This window comes from Scylla paramamosain, chromosome 28 (assembly GCF_035594125.1).
Source record: "Scylla paramamosain isolate STU-SP2022 chromosome 28, ASM3559412v1, whole genome shotgun sequence".
In the NCBI taxonomy this organism is placed as follows: Eukaryota; Metazoa; Arthropoda; class Malacostraca; order Decapoda; family Portunidae; genus Scylla; species Scylla paramamosain.
This window is the reverse complement of record NC_087178.1, coordinates 6,152,501-6,180,000: the sequence shown is the minus strand read 5'-3', so window position 1 is coordinate 6,180,000 and position 27,500 is coordinate 6,152,501. Positions and strand designations below refer to the sequence as shown.

General features: G+C 43.3%; 4 protein-coding genes across 7 annotated transcripts in view; 2 read left to right on the top strand and 2 right to left on the bottom strand.

Moving 5' to 3' along the window:
* LOC135114800 (uncharacterized) overlaps positions 1-7,115 on the top strand; it is a 9,957-nt gene extending 2,842 nt beyond the window's left edge. Inside the window, exons 2-9 of the mRNA XM_064030888.1 lie at positions 1-144; positions 424-558; positions 642-750; positions 896-1,023; positions 1,571-1,724; positions 5,781-5,925; positions 6,281-6,444; positions 6,695-7,115. The exon at positions 1-144 is cut by the window's left edge and continues 786 nt beyond it. Of these exons, the coding sequence (XP_063886958.1) occupies positions 1-144; positions 424-558; positions 642-750; positions 896-1,023; positions 1,571-1,724; positions 5,781-5,925; positions 6,281-6,444; positions 6,695-6,766 (1,051 nt within the window). The 3' untranslated portion in view covers positions 6,767-7,115. The remainder of the gene's footprint in view (positions 145-423; positions 559-641; positions 751-895; positions 1,024-1,570; positions 1,725-5,780; positions 5,926-6,280; positions 6,445-6,694) is intronic.
* Positions 7,116-7,350: 235 nt separating this feature from the next.
* LOC135114801 (uncharacterized) lies at positions 7,351-12,792 on the top strand. 3 transcript variants are annotated; one of them, XM_064030889.1, is made up of 3 exons: positions 7,359-7,480; positions 8,319-8,555; positions 8,953-12,792. In XM_064030889.1, the coding sequence occupies exon 3, from the start codon at positions 9,189-9,191 to the stop codon at positions 10,686-10,688; it is 1,500 nt and encodes a 499-aa protein (XP_063886959.1). In that variant the 5' UTR covers positions 7,359-7,480; positions 8,319-8,555; positions 8,953-9,188; the 3' UTR covers positions 10,689-12,792. The 3 variants fall into 3 exon arrangements, with proteins under 3 accessions (XP_063886962.1, XP_063886959.1, XP_063886960.1); XM_064030892.1 differs by lacking the exon at positions 8,319-8,555 and having other exon boundaries at positions 7,351-7,480; XM_064030890.1 differs by lacking the exons at positions 7,359-7,480; positions 8,319-8,555 and adding an exon at positions 7,508-7,738.
* A 343-nt stretch (positions 12,793-13,135) lies between these two features.
* LOC135114803 (glutathione peroxidase 7-like) lies at positions 13,136-16,568 on the bottom strand. The gene is made up of 4 exons (XM_064030893.1): positions 16,361-16,568; positions 15,542-15,626; positions 15,160-15,339; positions 13,136-14,670 (listed from the first exon to the last, which is right to left on the bottom strand). The coding sequence occupies exons 1-4, from the start codon at positions 16,511-16,513 to the stop codon at positions 14,465-14,467; spliced, it is 624 nt and encodes a 207-aa protein (XP_063886963.1). The 5' UTR covers positions 16,514-16,568; the 3' UTR covers positions 13,136-14,464.
* Positions 16,569-20,347: 3,779 nt separating this feature from the next.
* Positions 20,348-27,500, bottom strand: part of LOC135114804 (protein Wnt-16-like) — a 45,744-nt gene continuing 38,591 nt past the window's right edge. Inside the window, exons 2-6 of one of the 2 annotated variants that reach the window (XM_064030894.1) lie at positions 23,777-23,933; positions 23,427-23,553; positions 23,146-23,286; positions 22,282-22,536; positions 20,348-22,076 (exon numbers count right to left, since the gene is read on the bottom strand). In XM_064030894.1, the coding sequence (XP_063886964.1) occupies positions 21,975-22,076; positions 22,282-22,536; positions 23,146-23,286; positions 23,427-23,553; positions 23,777-23,933 (782 nt within the window). In that variant the 3' untranslated portion in view covers positions 20,348-21,974. The remainder of the gene's footprint in view (positions 22,077-22,281; positions 22,537-23,145; positions 23,287-23,426; positions 23,554-23,776; positions 23,934-27,500) is intronic. The other variant, XM_064030895.1, reaches the window with a different exon arrangement.

Genomic DNA, 27,500 nt, shown 5'->3' with positions numbered 1-27,500 from the left:
TGCGGCAGGAGAGGAGAGGCAGAAGGGCAACGATGATGCCACGGACGAGGTGCTGCAGTGGTACGTGAGCGAGGAGCTGACGAAGGCCATGCCTGAGGACAAGCCGCAGTGGGAGGTGCTGCTGGTGGCTCGAGGTGATGGCAGGTGAGGACCTCCACTTTCCCTATGCCTTGCTACTGTCCCCTTTACCTGCTACACTCTCACTCTTCCTCACCTGACACACATTCACTCATCCTTACTCAACATCACACCACTTGACGCCCCTCTATCTATCCATGCTCGCTCCACCTTTTCCATCACCTTCTACCTTCACAACGTCTTTCCTGTCAAAATGCACCACGACTCTCACCTGGACAAGCAAAATTCAAGCTGTACAGGAGACCAATTAACCTGCTTCATTATTCCCTCGTGTGACGCCGACAGGTACAATGTGTTGCTAAGGCTCCATCACGCTATCGGAGACGGTGTGACGCTCGTGCGGTTATGTGTGGAGGCCCTGGTGGACACGCCCCTCCCTCGCCCCCCGGTTGGAGCTCCCCCGCCTGGTCCCATCGTCAGGTAAACTCTTCTGACTTTGCTATTCATCATTTCTCCTTCCTGTGAGTTTCTAGGGTGAGGTTGTGACGGTGGCGGTGTTGCAGGGCTGTCATGACTGTGTGGTCCCTGATGATGCTGCCTTTCGGTATCCTGAAGGTGGCGGCAAACTTCGACCGTAACTGTCTTCATGGTCTTCCTCTCTCAGGCCGCAAGGTGGGTAGCAGCAACAGTAATGGTAGTAGTAGTAGTAGTAGTAATAGTAGTAGTAGTACAAGCAGCAGCAGCAATAGGAGGAGTAGTGGTGAGGTGGTGGTTACTGCAGCAGTACCACAAGTGACAGTTTTATACGTCTCGCCAGCTGATGACGTGGTCGAGGGGCATGCCACTGGGTGTCCTCCGTCAGGTGAAGAACAAAGCCTCCACCACTATCAACGACGTTCTTATGACCTGCCTCTCCGCCGCCCTCGCCAAGCACTTCACCCGCAGGTACTCCATCAAGAAGGAAGATAGGACTCTAATAAGACTGATCAGTATCCTATCCTACTAAACGATTTCCTGTCTCCAAAGTCACTAGGAAGATAAGATTCTGATCAGTATCTTACTATATAAATTCCTCTGTATCCTAACGCAGTATCGTCATTACATCATCTCTATTCATCACTAATTCTTATCGCCAACCCAACTTCACCACATCTCTTCCAATCCAGCGTCATCACCACTTCCTCATCTGTACGTAACATCACCAAAGCATCACCGTCATCTGTTCTCGTTTCCTCATCACATCCTCATCTCTAACCAAGCAGCATCACTAATCCTTATCTAATCTTGCCAACCATTTCCACCTCATCACCATTCCTCACGCAACATCATCACATCCACATCTCTAAGCCATCATCTCATCACCATCTCATAGCCCCCATCACCATATCTCATACCCTGCATCACCACCACATCATCTTTCATCACCACGGTCATGTGTCCAGATCTCTCCTTAATTACCACCGCATCTCTCACACACTTTCTCCACCTTCAGGAAAGAGGAGCCCAAAAAGGTGACAGTAGTGGTGCCTGTCAGTTTCCACGACCCCCATGAGCCTCTGACCCTCACCAACCTCTTTTCCATCGCCACGGTCAAGCTCCCCGTCAGCAAGGCACTGGCGCCACACTCGAGACTCGCCGTTGTCAAGGTAAGCTAATGAGACAGGTGGATAGGTTGTGCTCTAATACCTGTGGGCTTCATGTTCTGTGGTGTGTGTTTTGTTGGTTTGTTTTCGGGTTTTGTTCGTATGTTTGTTGATGTTTTTGTTAGTTGTCTTTCTTTTTTTCTTTTTCTCTTTTCTCTTTTGCCGTTTTGTTTTGTTTTCCTTTCCCTTTTTCTTTTTTTCGTTTTTCTTTTTTTCTTTTTCTTCTTTCGTTCCTCTTTGTTCGTATGCTATCAAGTTTATCTCAAATATTCTATGTTCATGTATATAATTTTCCCTTCAATTGAAATCACATTAGGCAAATTTCATAATGTCGACATAATGAGTCTTTCTTTACTGGTTCGTTTTCTTTCATCCGTGTTTATTTAAGCATTTCGCCTTCACAAGAACATGACATCATAATCCCCTTGCTAACGATCTTCTGACATCATCCCCCCCCTACTAATGATCTTCTGACGTGGCTTGCGGTTGGCCATTCTTTGGGTTTCATGGCTTCACACACACACACACACACACACACACACACACACACACACACGCACACACACACACATTACATAACCTCCCCAAAAATAGACATAAACAAAAACAGACGAATGTAGACAAGCAGGAGGAGGCAGTAGACACCTGCCAAAACGATAATTACTCTCAGTGAGGTCTAAAGCACTGTTCAGGGGGTGCTGTGAACTTATCATTAAACCCAGCTGTGACCTCACTGAACGTTTCCCTTTGTGTCTCACAACACAAGGGGGCAGTCACAGCCTGCCCTCTAAAAGACGACTCTCTTCCTCCACACAAAACTACAAGCACCTAATAACACACACACACCCTTCACTCAAAAATTTTAAAATCATCATGGCGACTCCTACACCAGCCTCGGAGTCCCATCTGGGGGAGGGAACCATAAATGTCCCCAGGTCGGACTGCCTTTCTGTCGACGACTCTAAGTGTCTTGACACCCCCTCAACTTTTTCTTCATTAACTTATGCGACATTCGCGGTCTAAGATCTAATTTTCAATCTGTAGAACACCACCTCTCCTCTTCTAAACCTCATCTTCTTTTCCTCACTGAAACTCAGGTGTCTGAGGCAACTGACAGTAGCCCCTTTTCTGTTCCCTCCTACCTTCTCTATCCTCATTTTCGATCTAAAGCTGGATGCTGCGTTTATGTGCGCAATGACTTAACCTGCTCTCGTGCCCACGCTCTTGAACCTTCCGAGTTTTCCACCGTCTGGCTACGACTACAGAGTCACACTCAAACTGAATTTATCTGTGTTGTATACCTCTCACCTAACTACTCTGACTATAAGAAATTCTTTGACTATTCAACTTCCAAAGTGGAGCACATTCTGACCCTCTTCCCTTTTGCAGAGATCTCCATTCTTGGAGACTTCAATGTTCACCACCAGCTTTGGCTTTCCTCTCCCTTTACTGACCATCCTGGTGAATTAGCCTTCAACTTTGCTATCCTCCACGACCTAAAGCAATTGGTGCAACACCCTGCTCGTATTGCTGACCGTCTTGGAGATACACCCAACATTCTTGATCTTTTCCTGACCTCTAATCCTTCTGCTTATGCTGTCACCCTTTCTTCTCCGTTGGGCTCCTCCGATCACAATCTCATACCTGTATCTTGTCCAATCGCTCCAATCCCTCCTCAGGATCCCCCTAAACGAAGGTGCCTCTGGCGTTTTGCCTCTGCTAGTTGGCGGGACCTGAGGAGGTATTTTGCTGATTTTCCTTGGAATGACTACTGCTTCCGTGTCAGAGACCCGTCTTTGTGTGCTGAGCGCATAACAGAGGTGATAGTGTCTGGCATGGAGGCGTACATTCTTCATTCTTTTTCTCGACCTAAACCTGGTAAACCTTGGTTTACCACAGCTTGTTCTCGTGCTATACATGATATAGAGGTGGCCCACAAAAGGTACTTAAGCCTTCCATCACCAGAATCTCATGCACTTTATATTTTTGCCCGGAACCATGTCAAGTCTGTTCTTCAACTAGCCAAAAATTCTTTCATTAATAGAAAATGTCATGATCTTTCATGATCTAACTCATCTCGTGACTTCTGGCATCTAGCCAAAAATATCTCCAATAACTTTGTTTCTCCTTCTTTCCCTCCTTTATTTCAACCAGATGGCACCACTGCTATCACATCTATTTCTAAAGCTGAACTCTTCGCTCAAACCTTTGCTAAAAACTCTACCTTGGATGATTCAGGGCTCGTTCCTCCCTCTCCTCCACCCTCTGACTACTTCATACCACCTATTAAAATTCTTCGCAATGATGTTTTCCATGCCCTCGCTGGCCTAAACCCTCGGAAGGCTTATGGACCTGATGGGGTCCCTCCTATTGTTCTCCGAAACTGTGCCTCCATGCTTGCACCTTGCCTAGTCAAACTCTTTCAGCTCTGTCTGTCAACATCTACCTTTCCTTCTTGCTGGAAGTTTGCCTACATTCAACCTGTACCTAAAAAGAGTGACCGTTCTAATCCCTCAAACTACCGTCCTATTGCTTTAATTTCCTGCCTATCTAAAGTTTTTTAATCTATCCTCAACAGGAAGATTCTTAAACATCTATCACTTCACAACCTTCTATCTGATCACCAGTATGGGTTCCGTCAAGGCCGCTCTACAGGTGATGATCTGGCTTTCCTTACTGATTTTTAGTCAGTCTCTTTTAGAGATTTTGGTGAAACTTTTGCTGTTGCCTTGGACATATCAAAAGCTTTTGATAGAGTCTGGCACAAAGCTTTGATTTCCAAACTACCCTCCTACGGCTTTTAGCCTTCTCTCTGTAACTTCATCTCCAAGTTTCCTTTCTGACCGTTCTATTGCTGCTGTGGTAGACGGTCACTGTTCTTCTCCTAAATCTATTAACAGTGGTGTTCCTCAGGGTTCTGTCCTGTCACCCACTCTCTTCTTATTATTCATTACTGATCTTCTAAACCAAACTTCTTGTCCTATCCACTCCTACGCAGATGATACCAACCTGCACTTTTCCATGTCTTTTCACAGACGTCCAACCCTTCAGGAGGCAAACATTTCACCCAGGGAAACCACAGAACGACTGACTTCTGATCTTTCTAAAATTTCTGATTGGGGCAGAGCAAACTTGGTATTGTTCAATGCCTCAAAAACTCAATTCCTCCATCTATCAACTCGACGCAACCTTCCAGACAATTATCCCCTCTTCTTCAGTGACACTCAACTGTCCTCCTCTTCTACACTGAACATCCTCGGTCTGTCCTTTACTTATAATCTGAACTGGAAACCTCACATCTCATCTCTAGCTAAAACAGCTTCTATGAAGTCAGGTGTTCTGAGACGTCTCCGCCAGTTTTTCTCAGCTGCTAACTCTGTACAAGGGCCTTATCAGTCCATGTATGGAGTATGCTTCACATGTCTGGGGGGGTTCCACTCATTCCGCTCTTCTAGACAGGGTGGAATCAAAAGCTTTTCGTCTCATCAACTCCTCTCTAACTGACTGTCTTCAGCCTCTCTCAGCCTCGCAGTGTTGCATCTCTAGCGGTCTTCTACCGCTATTTTCATGCTAACTGCTCTTGTGATCTTGCTAACTGCATGCCTCCCCTCCTCCCGTGGCCTCGCAGCACAAGACTTTCTTCTTTCTCTCACCCCTATTCTGTCCACCTCTCTAATGCAAACCTCTCAAATCATTCACCCCTTTCTCTGGTAAACTCTGGAACTCCCTGCCTGCTTCTGTATTTCCACCTTCCTATGATTTGAATTCCTTCAAGAGGGAGGTTTCAAGACACTTATTCATGATTTTTTGACTATTGCTTTGATCCTTTTATGGGACTGGCATTTCAGTGGGCATTTTTTTTTATTGTATTTTTGTTGCCCTTGGCCAGTGTCCCTCCTACATAAAAAAGCACTGCAACATACGATACACAATAAAAAAAAACAAATAAATAAAAAAAACACTAACACATGATACATAAAACATTAACACGCTAAACACTACCAAAAAAGGAGCAACACTCACGTTCAAGAATCAGCATCCCTCTTTCTGCGCCATCAGGAGGTACTTGATGACACGAAGAGGGACCCGACGCTGGGGGCGGTGTACTGGGTGGTGAAAGCGACCAGCGAAATCCTTCCCGCCCCTGTGGCCTCCTTCCTCTTCAACAGCCAGGGCATTACCTTATGTGCCAGCAACGTGCCAGGTAACCATTCCTGAAGGAGGGAGGGAGAGAGAGAGAGAAAGGTGTTGTTAATTCTGATTTCATATTCTTAATTATTTCAGCATCTTTATTGCTCCTAGTGGAAATCAATGGGGATTTTTTAAGCGTTTTTTTTTTTTTTTTTTTTTATTCCGGTGATGGTTTGACACCATTAGTAGCAGAAATCATCATGAAAACCCGATTAACAGTATCAGTGGCCTTTGAAAATAATCCTTTAGATAACAAAACATTTTAAAATACAGATCCTGCATCATCATTTTCTTTAACTCCCGTGTGTCTAAAATGTAGAGAAAACGAGGAGTGATGTTATGTTGATTATGTGTTGTCCCTTCGTCAGGTCCCCAGCAGGAGATAACCATATGGGGGGACAGGGTGGAGGACCTGGTTTTCTGGGTGCCTAACAGAGGTCCTGTGGGCGTGGGCGTGTCATTCTTCAGCTACAAGGGTACGGTGAAGATCGGCCTAAATGTGGACCTGGCCCTCTTCCATTCAACGGCTGAGGTGAGTGGGTGAAAAGGTAGAATTCATTGTATCTCAAACTGCCTCGTGTTGCCTTTGGTCTTGATTCGTTTATTGATTTTTTTTATTTATTTTTTTTTTTTTTTTTGCTTTAACTAGAACATTAGATATATAAGATTCTCTTCCTTCTTTTCTTCAGTTCATAGTTAAGAGCCGTATTGTAGTGAGTTGTGTTAATTAATCTCTCTCTCTCTCTCTCTCTCTCTCTCTCTCTCTCTCTCTCTCTCTCTAGGCGAAGCTGCTATTGGAAGACATGGAGGAGGAACTCAAGCTACTGCACCGTCGCCTCCTCCCACAGGGGTAGACATCCCAGTCCCAGTCAACTTGCTCCGTCAGATTCCAAAGTGACTAAACTGAGGCTCTTTCCACATCTATGATCTACTATCAATCTAACATCTACCAAATTCATCATAGTCATCATCATGGTCTATTTGGGGTTTAATTTTAATGTTTTCATGAAAATTTCACGGTAAAGATGCAAAATAAATAAATAAATAAATAAACTTGGTTTTCCTTACAAGATTGTTTTTTTTTTTTTCATAACACGACGGGATGTCTCAAGTAAATCTCGGTTTGGTTTACAGCTTTCACGTGTTATAATGAATGTGAGGATGAACTTGTGATGGACAGTAAATGAAGTGTTTTGATGAAAATGGAGTTTGAGTTTCCTTTGTTTATTCGTGGATAGAATGAAACAGTTCCCTTTGCAAGCGGGACAAAGGTTCTCTGTTACTCTGGCCAATGTAAACTGAACATTGCCAAGCGTCGCCAGCATCCTGACAACTAATACATCGATTTTCCCTAAATAACCTGATACAGAAAATTTACAGATCAATAACACGGATTGACATTGTAGAATGCACATCTTCCTGATATTCACTACCTTCCGATCACTAATTTAGTGTAGTTTATGATAAAACATTATTCCTGTCACTGTCTCCCCTTCAACCACTTCTCCCTGCCTGATCTCGCTACCCGCTCTCTCCAACAGGTGCCTCGCTAACATTTTACGTGACAGGTGACTTCTACAGCATCAATAGCTTTTGTAACCTGCTGTGGGTAGAATTAGGTGACAGGCAACCATATCTTGTAGCAAATCATCAACTTAAGCTGGTATTTTAAGAGTTAGGAGTAAGATACGGGTGTAACTCTCTTGCCCGCAGGGAGTAGGATTCGTGTGGTGATTGACCCTTCTTATATTGGTGCCTATGTGGTTTTCTTCATTGGCTGCATTACGTGTCAAGTTGCATATGAGAGTTTTATGATAAGAATGCTGGTGGGTGATAGTGAAGTCTGTCATGCTCTTTAGTAATGAAACTGCATTGGGTTCCGTTCGATTAGGTAGGGTGTCTCAAGGTAGGGTGTCTTTAGAGATAGTTTTAAGATAAGGATGTTGCTAGGTGATGATAAGGTCAGTGTAACATCCTTATCTAGCATTGATACTGCCTATAGTTCTTATGCAAAGGGTTGAATATAGGTTAGGTAAGGTTTTTCTAGAGACCATTTTTAAAAGAATGATGCCTGATGCTGCAGTGAGGCTCAACCCTAGTGATGCTGATCTTTGGTGCAGTAATCTATGTACCTTTAGCATAGGGTTGAGTACAGGCTGGGTAGGTACTGAGGGGTGTGTACAGGAGAGGTATACTGTCTAAGGCTAGGAATGCCAGACCTAGGGATGCTGATGTAACCCAAATGGTTACAAGAGTTTCCTATGAAACTTTTACATCAAGCTTGGGTATGAAAGGTTAGACTTGCTTCATCAGAGGAAAAAATCTGAGTTAAGGTAATACAGGCACTATTTAAGCATCACACACATAATACTGCCCATAAAAATCTAACTTACCTAACATTAACAGATCCTAACTTGACCAAACTCAGCCAACCAAAACTAACAGAACTGAAAGGTGCCTGCGTCTTAAAAATATCCAAGATTGCCTCATTGATATTCCTGCATTGATGATGGGTCATGGTCCAGTGATTCTGCTTATTCATGATGTGTCATGCTGGTGCAGAAAAATGTCAGATGAAACAGCAAAGGCCAGATCTCTTACAGCGGATTAATGTCACAAGTCATGTGAGATATTTTTTTAAAGGTATGATGGTGCATTGATAAGGAGAGGGTTCATTACACCTGAATACGTAACACATTATGCCTTTAAGTTGTGGGCATTTTGTGATTCAGTAAGAAATATCTAAACACTAGTTAATTTATCTAATGAAGGGTTATTCTTGATTCAACTTTCATGTATTTGTTATTAATTCTATCTGGTTAATTGTACTTGCTCAATATACAAATATAGGCTTTTGATGTTTGATATTTACTCCTATTTGGTTATAATCATTTGGTATCAACATTTTCACAATCTTTTGAATACATCAAGGCAGAGAACAATAATGTAGTAGGCAAAGTGCTTTTTTCCACAACTAAAACATGCAAAATTTCATCTAACATTTCTTTGCTAGAATACTTAGTATATGTGCTTATTACAGCATGACACGCCCTCTGCTCTGCACTCCCCTCTACTGGCTGAGAGATGCACAACAGGAGCACACATGAACACCCCTTCCACCTATTCTTGATGACTCAACTCCAGGAGAAGGCACATGCTTCACACCAGTGCTTCCAGACAATGATATGAAGTGGGTTAACTCCATGGAATATATAACCAGGCACAAGACGAGCATATGCTGGCTTTATAACTGCTGATGCTGTGATAACCAACAAAATGAGGCTTCTATTTCATGGCATGGTGTTGGTGGTTCTGATCTCTATCTCCTCTCTGATCCTGTACTCTCTGCTGCTTTGGGTTGTTGCTCCCACCACCCCAGGACCAAACAGACTCACCACAGCCAGACTAAGGAAGAATGATGAATATATAACATTAGTCGGGTCGGATGTTGAGTCTCACTTCTACACGCTGGAGGTTCGTAACTGTTCCCTCCAGACGACAGAGATTAACATAACTTGGAACAATGCAATCTGGCAGAAAGTTAATGGAAAGAGAGTTTATCTGTACCGCTCATACTACGACATCAGATACATCTTTGGAGGCACCACCTACCACTATGTCAGGATCCTTGGTATGTCTCAGGGCAAGATTAAGGAGGAGGACCACTACTACTGCCACCTGTGGTACCCCAGAGAGCAGGACCCAGTGGCTGTGAGGGCAGATGTGTCAGAAGTTTGGCAACCCATGTGGGACAGCAAACCTAAGCCTGACATATACCACACATATTTATTCTCATGTCCTGTCCCCTTACGAGTGCATGACCATCGTCCATATCCTGAGTTTGTGTCCCTGTCTTACCGTGCCTGTGAGAACATGACCACACAGTTGAAGATTCATCACGACGGAATAAAAGCTTGGCAGAGGAATGAGAGGAAGGGGAAGTACATTGTGTGTGTCAAGGGAATGAATTTTGAAGAGGATGTGTCAGTGAAGCTCATTGAATGGCTGGAGATGATTTTTATCCTAGGTGCTGATAAGATTCTCATGTACAAGTACACTGTGCATCCTAATGTGGCAAAAGTGTTGGATTACTACCACAGCAAAGGGAAGGTGATGGCTGTGCCTCTAACTCTGCCAGGAGACCAACCCAATGAACCCAAGCAACGAACACGCTACCTCAAAAAGGCACTGTGGCAGAAACGGCGAAACGAACTCATCCCGTACAATGACTGTCTCTACCGCAACATATATCTGTATGACTACATTGTGCCTCTGGACGTGGACGAGGTCATCATCCCAGTCGGTGGCCACACTTGGTCACAAATGTTCACAAAATTACAAAGGAAGCAGCCAAAGTCCCTTGAGAAATATGCATCATTTTCAGCCCAAAATGCTTACTTCTTTGATGTCTTCAATGCCACGTCTGACCCAGAGATTCCCTCCTACTTCCACATGCTGCGGCACACAACTCGCAGCGCTAACTTCAGCATCCATGGTCATTCTGTCAAGAGCTTCATATCCACCAAGAATTCCCTGACAGTTTTCAACCACTACACACTTGAATCCCTCTACCCAAGACTGAAGCGTAACTTGGTAATGAACACTTCCTTAGCTCAGATCAACCACTACAAGAAGCGCTGTCCCCGGGAGATGTACAGCCAGTGCAAGAGCAAGTTTTTGGTGTACACAAAGAAGGACATGATCATAAAGAAATACGGAGATAAACTCATACCCAGAGTGGAGTCAGTAATCAGTGACCTCAGTTTGTTAGTTTAATGTTTGTTGTTTTTTAGTTGTTATTTTGTATGGCATGGTTAGGGTAATGTTAAAGAGAATGCTTCAGCAAGTTACTGTGATTGTTGATTTATAGGTTGACTTATGAGACCTTCATCATGTGTGTAATATAATTCATGGCAGTGAAGACGCCTGGTGCCCCTTCATGCAGGATGTAAACAAACACTGCAACATATCCACAGGGACTGCCAGATGTAGGGTTGATGGCTTCTTGCAGCTTCCCTTATTTTCTTATGTTCTTTATCTTCATTACGATTACACAGCAATTCAGTCAACGGTGATATTAGTGGTAATGTTGGTTAATGATGCAATAGCATCCTGTAATGTTCTTTGTAAAGTTATGAAGACTCTTATGCATTGTGAAGTCTATGGAAGTATCTGTCATTGCATCAGTGAGTGTTGATCTTTGGCAGTTGTTGGATTTCTGACATTTTGTTTTCTGAGGACTTCCCCCAAAGAGGTGGCCAGTACTGAAACTTCCATCCAAACTCCTTTAACAAATATATGTCCTCATATAAATTTATCTCATCTGCCCTTTCTGTCTGTCTAACATTCATCATCAAATCCTTTATTTTTTTAAGTGCTTTCATAAATCATCTTGGATTATTCATTTTCCATTTAAAATCAGTAATCTTGACATTACTGGCACCAGTATGCTCTTGCATCTCATTATTGTCATGTTATGGGGAGTTAACCTTTGCTGTCTGAACACTTTGGCTGCCTTCCAATCATAGCCATGTCCTCACAGTGCCATTATAATAGGTCAAAATACAGCACTATTTCCAAGTCCTCCCTTAATATTTCATTATACTTGTGTTTCCTCTCTCATTGCATGCCAGTTCCTACAGCTTGTCTACCTGTACTAACCCCTTCCTCTCAGACTTTCTTCATGTTCCCTCAATACTGTCTTAACATGAAGGATTTTCAGCATTTAACCAGCTCTTCAGAACATGACTGCTGTGTTCTCTGTACTCTTTATCACCAGTATTAGCTGCAGTAGTAAGATTTGTTTCTAATGTTTAATAGTACACTCACCCACTTCCCCGCACAATAACTTATCTGTCGCCTCCTCACAGTTCCTAATGCATCTCACAAATGCTGCAGTCAAATCTTGTATAGCTTGCTGAGTGCTGTCATACAACTCTTGCTACAGTATAATGTTGTAATAGAAATTAAATCCGGATGCTGCTGTTCTTCCTCATCAAATAGCAAGTAGATGGATATTTCATGTATGCATACCACAGTATTTTAATTCTTTGCACTGTTTTGTACAAGTTGTTGCACTTTTTAAACGAGACAAACAATCTTTCAATCAAAATTAATCAAAATAGGCCATGCAGAATCTTTCCATCAAAATGAATCAAACTAAACCAAATGCTTATTTGAAATATATTGAATGAACAAATAGTATAGATGTATGAAATCAAAGAGAGTCAAGCAAAGCACATTTAGGACACATTTTACCATGACAGTTATGCTAAAACCTTGTGTAAGCTAAGTGAAAAATTAAGGTACAGTCTTGGGAAGTACCAGTGACAAGCAGTGCTCACTTCCACTGTGTCTTGCATCTTTCTGCACCCACAAATCCTCTGCTGCTTAGCGTCTCAAACATCAGGAGTTTGTGAGCTGATCATAGTGTTTGAGATTGAGAGGAAAGTGCAAAACAGTGGAGTTAGTTGGAAGGAGACAAGTAGGAAGACCAAAGACCTGGAGATGGCATGTGGACGAAGTGAGAAGGATGGACATTGGGGATCATCTGCATCTGCTAAAAATGGGTAAGACTTGTAATCCATCCAACCTCACAAGGGAAGAGAAGGATGTTAAAAAAAATGATGATGATGATGAGTGGAAAGGAGTGTAGCAGTTTGCTGGAATTGTGGCCATGACTGTCCCTGCCTGACTTTTAATCTAAACAAACAGGAATCCAAAACTTAAAAGATAGCTCCAACACTGTAATCAAGGACGAAGAGGGAAACTATCTTCTGAATTTTTCCATTACTGTAGCGGCTATGTAACCACTGTGAGTAATGTAATGCTCATGTAATAGATACTCAAGATGCATAATAAAATTATACATTATGCTCTATATGATATCCTTCTTTGCCTATCTATCCATAAACTAGGCCAGCAGTCTCACACAGGATGGTCCAGACAAGGCACCACACATTCATACACATCATTCCCTCTTAGCCATGTCAGCCCCAGTACAAAGGAACATCCTTGTGGCCCACCATATTATATTTTGAATGTAAACCAAGATTATAAATTTTATGAAATGCCCTACCAACTTCTCACTTTTCTCTACATTAACCGAGACATATCTCCAAAATTTAGCATAATAAACTTTACCTTTCTCCACACAATTTTCTCTCATGAGACATTAACCTATATATCTGATTCAAATTTGGAAGTGAATAAAACAAATTGACTCTTCATAAAGCAGCATTCAGTGTATATTGGAACAAAGTACCTCTTAGTAAACATACTCAGAAGTATACTCAATTTTATTCTTCCAAAATCTGCCAAAATTAAATCTATTGCACAATGCAGTCTTAGCAACAATCACTCACTGGAATGCTGTCCCTATGTTTAACCCTCTGCCATTCACACCTGGCAAGAGTACACTATGATGCATAAGTATGAACTCTAGAACCCTGCTAGATTCATAACAAAAACATAAGACTCATTGACATTCTTTATCATGGGACAACTGGTACAAACAGCAGGATGATTAGCTGCATGAATTTAACTTATATTTCATGAACACAGAATGATTCTACTACTAGTAAGGACACCACAACATTGAATTTGTGCAAAAATATATCACTTGGTATGACAGTCATGGTCCCGGAGTTTTCCTCAAAAAACTTGTAGCATTCTGAAATATCAAGTTTATCACACTCACTGCTGTAACACTGGGGATGGAATCATGGCAACAAAACAACCAGGTAGTGTAATGCTGGTCAGGGTTATGAGAGAATGCTGTATCAAACGGAACACTGCTCAGAGCCAGGACTGAACTTACAATCTACAGGCTGAGGCAAGCACCACACCACAAAGCCACTCAACTTCCCACTGTTATAACATTACATGTTAAGTGATGGGCCATGACTACATTCACACAATCCTGTCACTCATAGCACCCATTCTTCACACACTTGTGAAGAATCTAAACCACTTGAGCTTTGAAAGATGTGCAATTCTTGTTAACTTAATAGATAGGCTCTGGGTTAAAATATTCCAAGTTTCATACAAAAATTGTTATCTAGAATTCATATAAAAATAATGTCAGGTATCATTACCAAGCTGATCTAGCTTAGATATAATTGTGACAACTAACAAGTAAAAAATATAATCTATAGAAGTTAACAAAAAGCCATATAATTTAAATCATGTTATGTAAAAATGAGCTAATTATGTTACATTCTGCACCAAGCTGCCAAATGCCTGGGAGAAAACATGTCAACAAAAGCCCATGAGAAATATGTGTATACTACGTCCACAATCATGTACAGGTAACAACACGGAAGACAAAACATGACTGCTTACCACATCAAATTGAGATTCTTTGAGACGAGATGAGAGTAATATCAATAAAGGTTAGAGCTGTCACAGTAAGGCCACAACCACTAGCCTCCCAATACTGTACTCACTACCTCATATAATTACAACACACACACACGTTAGTATTAAGTACCTCTAAACCCAGTGTACACATGAATCTCAGAAGGCAAACCATTACCAGTTACCTAAAACCACTAGAGTTCATCTTTGTTGCCACCCTCACTTTGCGATGCTTCCTTCTTGGCTGCTGGTGCTGCTTTCTTCGCTTTCTCCACCTCAGCCTGGATCTCATCAAAGATTTCCTCTATGGTGACACGGGTGCCCCAAGCCCCCACCACCCGGCCAGACCCATTCACCAGATATTTGTAGAAGTTCCAGTCCGGCACAATTGATGAATCCTCTGAGAAAGCAAAAGTCTGGATTACCTACACACAGCTGCAGCACGTATCGAGATGACATAAAAAGCAATGCAAGAATCCTCTGAGAAAGCAAGACTCTGTTACCTACACACAGTCACAGTATCTATTGAGGTGACATAAAAAAACAACATTGAAACTTACCTTCAGCTTAATCAATGCCTAAATAACTTTGCTCATGTTTTTATCAGGATAAACACTAACATTCCTTAACTCTCTTACTGCTATGGTTGTCCTTACTTAATATTCAAATCATTGTAAAAAAAATTTGCATATTCCCCAAAAAAATAGTAATTTTTCTTTTCTACACTACAGAAACAGTTAAGTGAAAAAAAGAGAATATAAAGTTATTTTTTCTTTTCTAGGCTACAGAAATAATAAAAATTTTAAATACTAAAAAACAGCGTCTAAGAAGTTGTAAATGATTAAGGGAATAATGATCTAGTAGTGACTGCTTTGTGGGGACAACTCACCAATGAGTTGTCGGAAGGCTGGGTCAGCATTTGGTCCTACCACGTCAATCTTGTTGAATACCGGGAACTCCACGTCATATTCTGAGGTCACATGCTCCAGGATGTCCTCAATATCAAGAGGCTCCTGCTCACCAAACTGATTGCATGGGAAAGCCAGCACCGAAAAGTGGCCGCCATAACCTGAGTGTTACAAAAAGTACATTAATAATTTTTAGAACAGTATAACTAGGCAACTTAACTAAAGGGTGTCTTTCTTAACATTATCATGGTTAGATGTTGCCTGTGTAGATTATATTATATATGTTGATGTGATACTAAGATATTAACTCACTTCACAAATAGTGAAATCATTAGTCACACACAAGGTTTGATTCCCACTTACTGAGAATGTCATGAAGTTTCTTGAGGGCTCGGTATGTGCTCTCTGTGTAGCCACATAAGCTGGCAACATTCACCACCAAAGTAACCTGAAAAATAGTAAGGAAAATCTGCAGAAGTGTTGGGTCTATTCAGAGATGATCTGTGAGGAATAAAAGCACTGTGAAAAAAATATCATGTTAGAATAAGGAAATGGTTGAGTTGTCATGCAAACTTTTACTTGGCTATCAGGAATAATGGATGAATGAAGTGCTTGTGAATGGTCAGTGGAGTGAAGGAAGTAATTACTGAAAGGCAAACTCGAGGCTGAAACTGTTTTATGTCTGGTACCTGATAATTACTAGCTTTATTTCCCACCACCATATCCTCAGCTGGACATAACCAACCTATTACACCTCTCACTACATTAATATCATCATGGCAATGAAGAAAGAAAAAAGGCACAAACCACCTGATAACAACACACCCATAGATATAATACTAACTTTATTCCCCACCACAATATCCTTAGCTGGACATTACCAACCTCTTACATTTCTCTTCATCAATATCACCACGGCAAGGGGGTGGCACGGCTAATTTGTCCGCGTTAGGAAGTGGTCCCGCTCCACGTAGCGGGATCCCACCTGAATACCCAACAGGTTAATGACCCCTGGCACTATTACACTACATCATCCCTAACCTCACTTCCAGACATAAACTAACACCTAACAGCCCTGCATAACACACTAGAGGCTGCAAAGGGATAGAGGAGGCGGGAGGAGAGGAGAAGAGGTACCGGCGGGAGGAGGGACAGAGCTTGTGGTGTCATTGACTTACGTACCTTCCCTCTGTAGGACTCCAGTGCCACGTCCTGGCCCTGGTGGTCCTTCACAGAGTGGCTGTAAAAGTCCTCCCCCGCGCAGCCTGTAGTGCATAAGGCTGCCAGGATAGCGAGACAGGAAAGCAGAGCCACGTCCCGCTGCTGATGACCCATGATGTTGTTTACTTTGGGTGTGTTCGGACTCTCGGAGGGTTGCCCGCTGACTGTGGCTTCCCTCCACGTGTCAGAACAGTGGTCTCTCTCTCTCTCTCTCTCTCTCTCTCTCTCTCTCTCTCTCAGAAGTCATATAATAATAGGAAAATTTTACATTTTTGTGCTATATAGAGCTAAAAGTTCCCGGTGAGGTGTCAGCTATTATATTTATAATGTAATGAAAACAACTAAGTTACAAGAAAATGCAGAATCACAAGTTTTATCACACCAGCCAGACATTAACGAAACGCCTATCGTAGCAGCGTTGCGAATCTCAGTCTGTCGCAGACAGACCGTGTACTGTATCTCAACAGGAAGGAGCGAATGAACGTCTCGATCCTGGCGAAGAGCACGGTGAGCCACTGCTCCCTCGAGTGAGTGTCTGGTGGCGTGAGGGTGAGGCGTCGTCCACGGTTGTGTGCCGTGTGTGGCGATTGGCGAGGGGCGGAGCGCCCTTCTTGTGGATCTTGTGCGAGAAGCATAGGCCAGCCACGTTTCACCAGTGTCGCAGGGGCTGTAATGGAGGAAGCTGCTGACCTGGCGTTATTTCCTGGTTGGTGAGCTACTGGGTGTGGTGTAGTACCTTGAGCAGGAGACAAAGAAACGAGGGAAGCAAGACTACGTTAGAGGCGTCAGAGGCGGAACTGGGCACCATAGATATTTGCACCCTGCGTCGAGATGTGCGACGCGCCTACTGACTGACGCCTGCTTGCGGTCCTGGAGGCTGTCTTCCTGACATGGGTGGTGAAGGAGAGGTTGCTGTTCATCTCATCGCCAAGAATGCTGACACCTGACTGCAGGGGTGGTATAATACCAAAAGGAATATTTCTTGAGTAGTAATTTACCCTCTCCGAATAGATAGGATCGAGAAGGCGCTAGCTGCGTCGCCAGGAAAATCTCTCTCTCTCTCTCTCTCTCTCTCTCTCTCTCTCTCTCTCTCTCTCTCTCTCTCTCTCTCTCTCTCTCTCTCAGATAGAAATACTTACCCAACTTAATCATCAAATTAATTATCTCATCTTCCTCCATTCTTCTTTCTTTCGGAAGCAACATTTCGAGTAAGTCTCTCTCTCTCTCTCTCTCTCTCTCTCTCTCTCTCTCTCTCTCTCATCATCATCATCATCATCATCATCATTTTATCGTTCTTAGCCTAATACATACAAAAATCTGTCAAGGTTTTCATTCTCCTTGACATAGTATTTCCACTATCTATGAATCTATTTGGCTAACTGTTTTCAGTGTCCTTTTCACCGTTTATTCAGATAATTTCCTTTCTTTCTAATCCATCTATGCTTTCATTCAATGACACACTACTAGGTACTACTACCACCACTACTACTACTACTACTACTACTACTATTCACCTTACTTCCCCCCGTTCTTGCTTCATTCGGACATTACAGTAAATGAGAGGAACAGGCAAAGAAGCTAGGGTGGTGAAACAAACACGCTATATGGGCTAGTTTATTGCCACAATACAAATCTCCGTTGATCTAGGTCAAGGCGGGCTTCCTTCTCAAAAAAAAAAAAAAAAAAAACGGACTTTGGAAATGAGAGAGAGAGAGAGAGAGAGAGAGAGAGAGAGAGAGAGAGAGAGAGAGAGAGAGAGAGAGAGAGAGAGAGAGAGAGAGAGAGAGAGAGAGAGAGAGAGAGTTTTATCACTAATATCAAATAATTTTCTGTCAAGTTCTTCGTCAAAATAAACACATTAATGAGTATTAACAGAACCAGATGACGAAACAGATTCGGAGCTCCAATAACTTGTGTAAATGACTGAAGGAAACCACCAAGTGTCTATTTATTTGAACATACACACTTCATCCATTTTCCTTACAATTCCTTGTAGTTATACGAGAAAAAAAGAGCTTATAAGATAGAGAGACGGGAAAGGAGCGAGGCATAGAAAAGTGAGAAAAGAGGAAGAAATTATAAAATTTGAGAAAACGACGAGTAGGATAAATACATATAAAATAATCAAGAATTCAGCCCGTTTAGCACGTGACTCTGATTCAGCAGGTTCAAATGGCAAGGGAGGTGTATCCAGGGAAGCACGAGTCAACACACCCTCTGCTTCCAAGGGCACCTCTACAGGTCAGCACGGCAATGGGTACTCTTGAGGACATCAATACATCTCTTGGTGAACACGTTTTGATAAGATGTTGAGTGTGAATCAGAGTCTGTCTGGGTGTTTGTGGAAGAGCTCGGTAAGAGATTAATGAACACCACACGCCACCAGTCTCACACACACCTCATTCCAGCGGTGTGTTGCACGGGCAGAAGGCGCGCGGCGTTATGGTATCAATGATTCCAGACGTCTTCATGTGCGTTAGTGGAGAATTTTTTTTTTTTTTATACGCATGGTTATTATCAACACCAAACTAACTGAAGCAAATTATGGAACAAGAGTTAATGGCCTTCTGGATGTGTCGAGAGCCTTTCCTTCCTCTTGATCTTCTAATCTTATATTGAATGTTTGAAAGTTTCAGTCAACGCTTCACCAGCACACAGTTCTTGAACAGTTGTTTCTGAGACGGGGAGTGGAAGGCGTTGACTGGGTTGTGACACAGTTAGGCTAGGATATAACCTATTGTCAATTCTGAATGATATACTAACTTTATCATGTATAATCTCATGTGTTCGTGATGTTACCTTCTTAAATACCCCTCTTGAAGTTCATTGACCAAGGGTGGAGCTTAAGAGAACTACACTCAGCAGTAACGAGCTATGCTTTAATGCTAATTCTAACCAGAGTTCGATAGCAGTACAAGGCTTAATGATACACCTACTCAAAGATTAAATTATTCTCCTAAATGTAATATATTTCACTCTTGTTACAACCCATAGCTCTAAATACTCTCATATTGTCTTCATACATCTCTACTCGTCTCTCTCCCTCCATTGACAGACACATGGAAAGCTTTTAACTAGTGTTCAGACCCTAAGACAGCACGACCTACACTAGTTGATACATGTATGAGTTTCTACATCTCTGCTTTAGTGCCTCATATGATACAAGTATTTACATGGGAGTCCTGGAGTGAACATCAGCATCCTGGAGGCAAGAGTGTGGGGATTGGCCAAGACGCAGAGACTGACTTCATGACGGTAAATGAAAGATGGATGTTCACTGCAGTTGTAATACTATAAACGTGCACTGAACTCATGCTGATAAACAATATATATCTGTACTTTCTATTGCTTTATACTCTTGGCATCACTTTATTTGTATTTCACTCCAAACGCAAAAATACATATTCAACCTGTAACAAAATAAGGCTTGCACAAAATATTATCAGCTTTCAAATTGACATCACATAATCTCCATTTGTAATTAAATGTTTACATGATCCAACCTTTGTTAACCACTGATGAAAAGCATTTATGGAAACATTTTGCGGGACCCTGAGAACGGTAGCACTTTATGAATGGTCAGGTTGAGGCATCATGTCCCCAGCCTGCTGATCCAATTGATTGCAGTGAAACCATTAGGTGAGGAGTGGGGACAGGGGAGAGGGAACTGGGATGAGCTGGACAGGACAGAGGTGGACATGAATGTGGTACAAATTGGTGGGAATGGACATAAATAGGCAGGGATTGGGCAGAAATAGGTAAGAATGACAGTTACAGAAACATGAAGCTGGTGTTGACTCCCTTGCAGGACTGGCAGGTTAAGCAGCTTCTCAGAGGCAGAGGTGTGGCAAGGGAGAGAAGGCAGACTGACTGTTTGAACCTTGTCTTGGGAGATGGATGTACACACACACACACACACACACACACACACACACACACACACACACACACACACACACACACACACACACACACACACACACACACACACACACACACACACACACACACACACACACACACACACACACACACACACACACACACACATACACACACACACACACATTTTTTTTTTCTTAATTTATATGCATATGTTACAGAGAAAGGATCTCATGTTATTATGATTGATGCATTTATGGACAAGTCAGGGACTGAGGGTGTGAGGGGCAAGTGATCAATGTGTGATGCCTGGTGCAGAGGAGATGACAGTGCCAGGCTGACTCTCTACCTGTGCCACGCCTCACGCCCCTGAGCGCTGACACCTGCCACAGCCTTCACATAAACTCAAAGGTACTAATGTAAATATATTTTGTTTATTCTGGCTAAGCACGTGTCTACCAAGTGTAAATGTTCTGACAGCCGGCCCCTCCACCCCGCTGAGGACTGGCAGGGAGGAAGGGGCGGCCTTGAAACACCTGCTGCTTTGTCCTTCCATTGATACTGAACAAGAATATCCTAATCTCAGCCATAAACTCAAGAGACATTTGTAAAGGGCATAAAAAGCAAAATAATCTTCACTATATACAAACACAGCATAGTTTATGAAACTACCACTGGGAGGGACCACTGTACACACGACACCATAAATATGAGGTAATGGTAAGTCCAATCATAGCTAATAGTATGTAAATGTCTGACATATAGTTTATTGCAATATATTTCACACAAAATATTTTGATCCATTACTCGGACGACTAACGGCGACACCCCCTTCAGGAGGAGGAGGTTGTTGCGTGGCTTGTTCTGGGTGTGTGGCGGTGGTGGTGGTGGTGGTGGATGTGGTGGAGGCAGCCAAGGCCTGCCTGGCTGGCACCGTCTAGCTGCCTTTGGGGAACACCTTGTCACTCGGCAATTCCATCAAGGAAGCAGCTGGAGCCACTCCTGTTTGCTCCTCCCCTGGGGCTGCCTGGCCTTCCTTGGGGTGATAGATGTGTGTGGATTGCAGGACCCATCACTGGCTGCCTAGTGCTGGAAGGACAGTTAAGGATGCCTTGCCAGAGTGTACAATACCAAAACACACAATGATAAGTACCACTTTGTTTTCTGATGAGGGGCGATCAGGTCGGGTGTGTGGTGTGGCTGGGCTGCAGGTGACGCTGGCACCCCACCACACATGTGTGGGGGCCAGGATCACAGTGGCAGCCATGACACACATGACAGTTTCCAGTGGTAATGAAAACACTGATTTCTCTCAGCTACTGGCGTGTGATGAGTCCCAATGCTTGAGGCTACCTCGGCTTTCACACAGTCTACCTGATCATCACCACTAAAGCACTATCTTGCTGTTAGTTTACCACTAAAACTGACTAAACAGCTGCAAATTTACATGTAATATTTCTGAAGTGTTCCAACCAGCTGCAGCATCTCGCTCAGCATTCTTGAGTCTGGGCGCCAAGTCGGTTGTCGCTCAACACAAAACATATTCACGGCTTTCAAGTTTTGGATGATATATCTTTCACCATCTTCTCTACAGCACCCAAACAGTCCAAGACTCCTTCATGAGCCACAACTCTTTCCCATCAGGTGAACAAGGCAGGTGCTCCTAAACATTCATGTCACCCGAGCCTCTCCTCTACTTGCAGGTGTGAACATCAACGTTGGTGATGCAAGTCTTGCACTGGACATGGCAACACCACACAAATTTGCAGTGGCAGCGCTCCACGTACCGCACAACCTGGGGACAAAGTACACAGGATAATCTACTTTCACCTAAAATTACAAAATGACTCCATAAACAATGAATATACTGCTATTATACACATATGTCAGACCTATGTACGTTGTCTCAAGTGGCTAAGGTCATGTCTGTTAAATGTCTCCTCTCTGGCTGTGACACTCAATAATGCCTCTTTACTCCAATGTTGCGCTGGCCACCTCACCTGTGTGTTGTACCCCCGGCCACAACACAGGAGGTCACATGAGTCGGCGCCATTGGATGTCTTGTTGCAGAAGCGGCCGTGGGTGCCGAGGATCCCTTTCTTGGGGTTCTGGATGCAGTAGTTCGGGGACTTGTGGATGTGCACCAGCTCATCCTTCTCTGCCAGGAAGCGACGCTTGCGACGGCCGCGCCGCTTCCTCCTCCGGCGGGACGAGTCGCGCCATCTCGACCCTCGCATCTTCTTGTGTGTGAACTGCTGGTTGAGTTATTTCATCTTTAAGCTTTGCCATGAGGTGTTGTGTTCTGTGATGCTTTTGATAACTATCTTTGGTTAATTTCCCCTGATGCCATGTGGCCTGCAGGGCTCCTACACAAGATTAAATAAAATTGTTTGAAAATTTGCCAATATTAAAAAAGAAAAAAAAACTTATAGTACTAATGAAAAGAAGAAAAAAATAAATGTCACTAGGAAATCACAGTTTAAATCAAGCAGACCTTTTTAGTAGGAAATCAATCAAAGCTGTCCTTATTATCATTACTGTGACTACCTTCTGTATCTCGTCTAAGAACACAATAATAGTCAACACCAATGTCTTACTTTGTTCCGTGGTGGCTGTGGATTGTAAAGTACAACATTAACGCATAGCACAAACCTTTCCTCACAACACAGGAATAAGACAAGGGATATTAGCCACCACTCTCACACGTACACACACACACATACATCAACGAGGAACAATGAGCCTCTAAAAAAGAAACCAAGTCTGAAAGTTGCTGTATTTCATCTACTTTTATTCGCTCAGTCCTGCTTTTTCTCTTCCTTCCTTCGTTATCTCGTCACCTTAAAACTCCAAGAGCCACTAACCCTGAGAGTGGTGAGGTACTTTCCCTTCAGGTAGTCGCCCACCACAGGGAAGGTCGGGATGGAGCGCCAGCAGGTCTTCAGTTCACAGGAGCCAGACACGCCATGACAGCGACACTGCATCTTCATCAGGCGCGCCACTGCCTGTGTAAAGGGAGGGAAAGACATGTGGATGAATATGAAAGGTAAGAACGTTAGAAAGTAAGTGTATAGACAGATAATAAAAAAATGTTCAGATAGATGTACGTATAAATATGTCCAAAGAAGGTAAAAACACCGCTCACCTCTCGTCCTGCCTCATTGTTGTGTAGATTCATTAGGTTCCTTCTCCTCTTCAGCTTCTTGTGTCTCTCTTTCTCTGGGGCGTCGACGAACTGCCGCGCGAACTGGACTCCGAATCTCAGGTTGTCGCTGGAAGGGAACGGTCGGTATATTTAATCTATCACGGAACTGATATTCGCTTTCCAGCTCCTCTCGGGTTATAATCTACGAGTTCACCATTCAAATCTACCGGTTTTTTATCATCCTTCACTAAGATGAGGATTGAAGCTTGAGTGAAGTCTGCTATTTTATTCGTCTATTGTCATTACTCTCTCTCTCTCTCTCTCTCTCTCTCTCTCTCTCTCTCTCTCACCTGCAGCCTCCCCACTTCCATCCCTCAGGAGTCGACAGGCCTTGCTTGCTCATGTCGCAGGAGCAGTCGGTGAGGTTACCAGAGGAACAGGCCTGCGTGACAGCGTGCACCACCCCGGCGGACGTCACGGCGTAGATGAAGGCGGTCTCCTTGCTCCCTGCGGAAAGATGAGAAGGTTAGAACTCAAGACAGCCACCGGAAGAGTTCCACAACATAGGACATGAAAACAAGAGAGGATGTATAGAGACGAAAAATGCAGGAAAGATGGTACATATTGAAAATAACAGCAGGAAAGGGAAATTGTGAAAAGGTAGAACTCAAGACAGTGCTACCAGATGGGTTGGTATTCTCACGTTTCGTTTCATCCCTCTTTTAACAGGCTGTTGTGGAAGTCATTTATATTTTTAATGGAATTTTCATGATTCTAGTGACAGTTTAATTAGAAATCTGCGCTATCAATGGAGAAATACTCATGTAAAACCAACTATTTAGTTTTGTCTTTGAAAATAGTTGTTATGAGAGCGTTTCAAAATACAGCTATCTGTGTTATTAGCATGAGGTACACATCTTGCTATCACCTCCATATTCCAGAGATTGCTATGGAGTGGGTTAAACAAACTTATTAAAACAACTGCATGCGCTTATTTATTTACTATTTTTTTCTATAACAATCTTCTTCCAACCGTGACCCCCATGCTTCATTTCATGCCCCGTGTGGTAGTGACGGGTGGCGGGCGTGCAGGGAATGGGGAGCAGTAATTGTGATGGTGATAGTGGTGATGGGAGTGTCAGGCGTCGGCGTCCCCTCACCCCAGCCGTCACTCACACAGCCGTCTGGCTTTGTGGGCCCGTCACAGTCACCCATCACAGGCCTACCCATGACGTGCCCTCCCTCCCCCTCCCCTCTGCCCTTTTTGACTCCTTCTCCACCCTCCCGTTACCCTCTGTCCCTCATGAAGCTCCCTCCTCCTCCTCCTCCTCTTTTCTTTCTATTCCTTTTCCTCGCTATCCTTTCCAACTTTGCTTCTTTCCTTTCTTCTGTCCCGTTCTCTTCCTCCTCCTCTTTCCTCTCTTATCTTTTTCCTCGCTGTCCTTTCCAACTTTACCGCTTTCCTTCCTTTTCTGCGCAGTTTTCTTCCTCTTCCTCCTCCTTTTCCTCCTTGTTTCTATTCCTCGCTGTCTTTTTCTATCTTATCTCTTCCCTTCCTGTCCTCTCCTGTCTTCCCTTCCTATCCTCCTCCTCCACCTCCTCCTCCTCCTCCCCTGCATATACTTTCGTTCCACTGACAGAAGTCCCACACAGACGGTTAATCATTGTAAATCTTAACAAGAAATGGCAACAACTAAAAAGAAGAAGAAGAAGAAGAAGAAGAAGAAGAAGAAAAGATCGGAATCAGTATATGTATTGTGTATGTGTGTGTGTGTGTGTGTGTGTGTGTGTGTGTGTGTAACAACAACATTACTACATTACTGCATCACTTACACCACGGCTCCCTTTCATTATCAACACACAAACCCTTCGGTATCATCACCACCATCACCACCACCACCACCACTACTACCTTCCCTTCACCACACCTGACCCATTGATCACTTCCCAAAGGTTCCAGGAAGACTCAACACCACTACCCGAATAAAGGAGGATCCAACATAGGTTCTTTAGCATCCCTTACATTTTTTCTCTCTCCTGGCTCGCCTTCTCTCATCTCCCTGCTCTTGTGTCCCTCTCCTCTCCCTTATGTCCAGTCCTCTTCACTCTCCAAGGCCCTTAGCGCCCTAGAACCTCCCTGAATCCGTCTTTAAGGGCAGGGGGTAAGCACAAAGCCACGCAAACAGGGTCCAGCTCAAAGGGAAACGATACTGGATTCTCTTAAACAGGATTGAAAACTATAGGCGGTGAGTGATCCTCCTATAATGACGGAGGCTGGGAAGGTATTTTTTTCCTCTCTCTTTATCCCAAAGCCTATTATTCCGCTGCTGATTCCATTGTAAGGGATTGGATACTGTGTCCTTTTCTCTTTCCCTTCCCCCACTCACTCTCCCCCTTCTCCTCTCTCTCTCTCTCTCTCTCTCTCTCTCTCTCTCTCTCTCTTTCTCTCTCGCGTGAGCTGATAATCCTTCAGTGTGTCGCCTCCTCCGGGAAAACAAAATAATAATAATGTGTGTTGATTAATTAAACCCTTTTCTTTTTCATTTTTGTCTGTCGATGTGTAAGTAGTAGTAGTAGTAGTAGTAGTAGTAGTAGTAGTGGTAGTAGTAGTGGTAGTGGTAGTAGTAGTAGTAGTAGTTGTTGTTGTTGTTGTCGTTGTTATTGTCGTTGTTGTTGTTATTGTTGTTCTTTTTCTTTTCTTCTTGTTTTTCGTTCTCATGTTGTTGTTGTTGTTGTTGTTCTTGTTATTCTCCTCTGAATCACTTTCTGTTCTATTTCTGCTTAATCTTCATGTTCTCCTTGTTGTTTCTGTTCTTAATCGCTTCTGTGTGCTTGTTCTTCTTAATCGCTTCTGTGTTCTTGTTCTTCTTGCTTTCCTTGTTCCCCCTTGCGTTGTTCTTATTCTCATTCGCGTCGTTCCTCCCTCCCGCTAACTGTAATGGCAAGCGAGTAACAAAGAGCATCTGATTCCATATAAACGTTGGTAATTGTTTCTGATCCTCCGCGGGTGGGGATGTTAGGGGTAATTAGACCTCCAACTGAGCCGGTCCCCTCCCTCCCCCTTCCTCCTCCTCCTCCTCTTCCTCTTCCTCCTCCTTTCCCTTCAGCTAAACCTCCCTTCCTCCTCTCGTAAGCTCTCTAACTATCCCTCCCTCACCTCTCTCTCTCTCTCTCTCTCTAACCGATACCCACTCCCCCTCTCTTACTTTCTCCCGCTCTCTCCCTCTTTCTCCATCTCCCTCCCGCTCTCCCAGCCTCTCTCTTCGCCCCTTCCATTCCACCCTATCCCTCTATACCCCATAATTATCAGGGTATTTCCATCTCTCTTATCTTCGTACTTAACCACCATCACCACCACCACCACCACCACTACTACCACCATCACTACCTCTGCCGCCACCACCACCACCACCACTACCACTACCACTCCCATCTTTGCCAGAAGCTATTCTCTCATTAGACCTTTCTCTCTCTCTCTCTCTCTCTCTCTCTCTCTCTCTCTCTCTCTCTCTCTCTCTCTCTCTCTCTCTCTCTCTCTCTACCTTATTAAATCACTTCCACTTATCCACTACTACTACTACTACTACTACTACTACTACTACTACTACTACTACTACTACTACTATTACTACTCCTTATCAACGTTTTCTTGGTAAGATTCAATATTGACCACCTCTTCCTCCTCCTCTTCTTCCTCCTCCTCCTTCTCCTCCTCCTTCTCCGGCGTATAATGACGGAAGGCTGCTTGAGGAGGACGAAGGAGGAAGAAGGAAGAAAAAGAAAGAAGATAAAAAGAAGAAAAATAAATATCATCCCTTTTCACTTCAGATTCGTATGTGAGCTTCGTTATCATAAATGAGGAAGGAAAATAAATTGTTGCTACAAATGAGAAGGGAAAAAATAACGGAAAGGAAAGGAATCATAATAAAACTGAGAAAGAAGAGGAGGAAGAAGAAAAATTAAGATTACTGTCAACAAACTGGGAAAAATAAAATAGACTTGATACAAATGAGGAAAAGAGGAGAGAAAAAAAGAGGAAGAGAAGTTGAATTAATAACGAGGAAGAGAAGAAGA

Excerpts from the sequence above, each read along its gene's own strand:
- LOC135114803 (XM_064030893.1), bottom strand. The coding sequence starts at position 16,513 with ATGGGTCATCAGCAGCGGGACGTGGCTCTGCTTTCCTGTCTCGCTATC. Across the intron at positions 15,627-16,360 it reads TGGAGTCCTACAGAGGGAAG|GTTACTTTGGTGGTGAATGT; the intron begins GTACGTAAGTCA and ends ACTATTTTTCAG. Across the intron at positions 14,671-15,159 it reads AGCCTTCCGACAACTCATTG|AGGATTCATCAATTGTGCCG; the intron begins GTGAGTTGTCCC and ends TTGCTTTCTCAG.
- LOC135114801 (XM_064030892.1), top strand. The coding sequence starts at position 9,189 with ATGAGGCTTCTATTTCATGGCATGGTGTTGGTGGTTCTGATCTCTATC.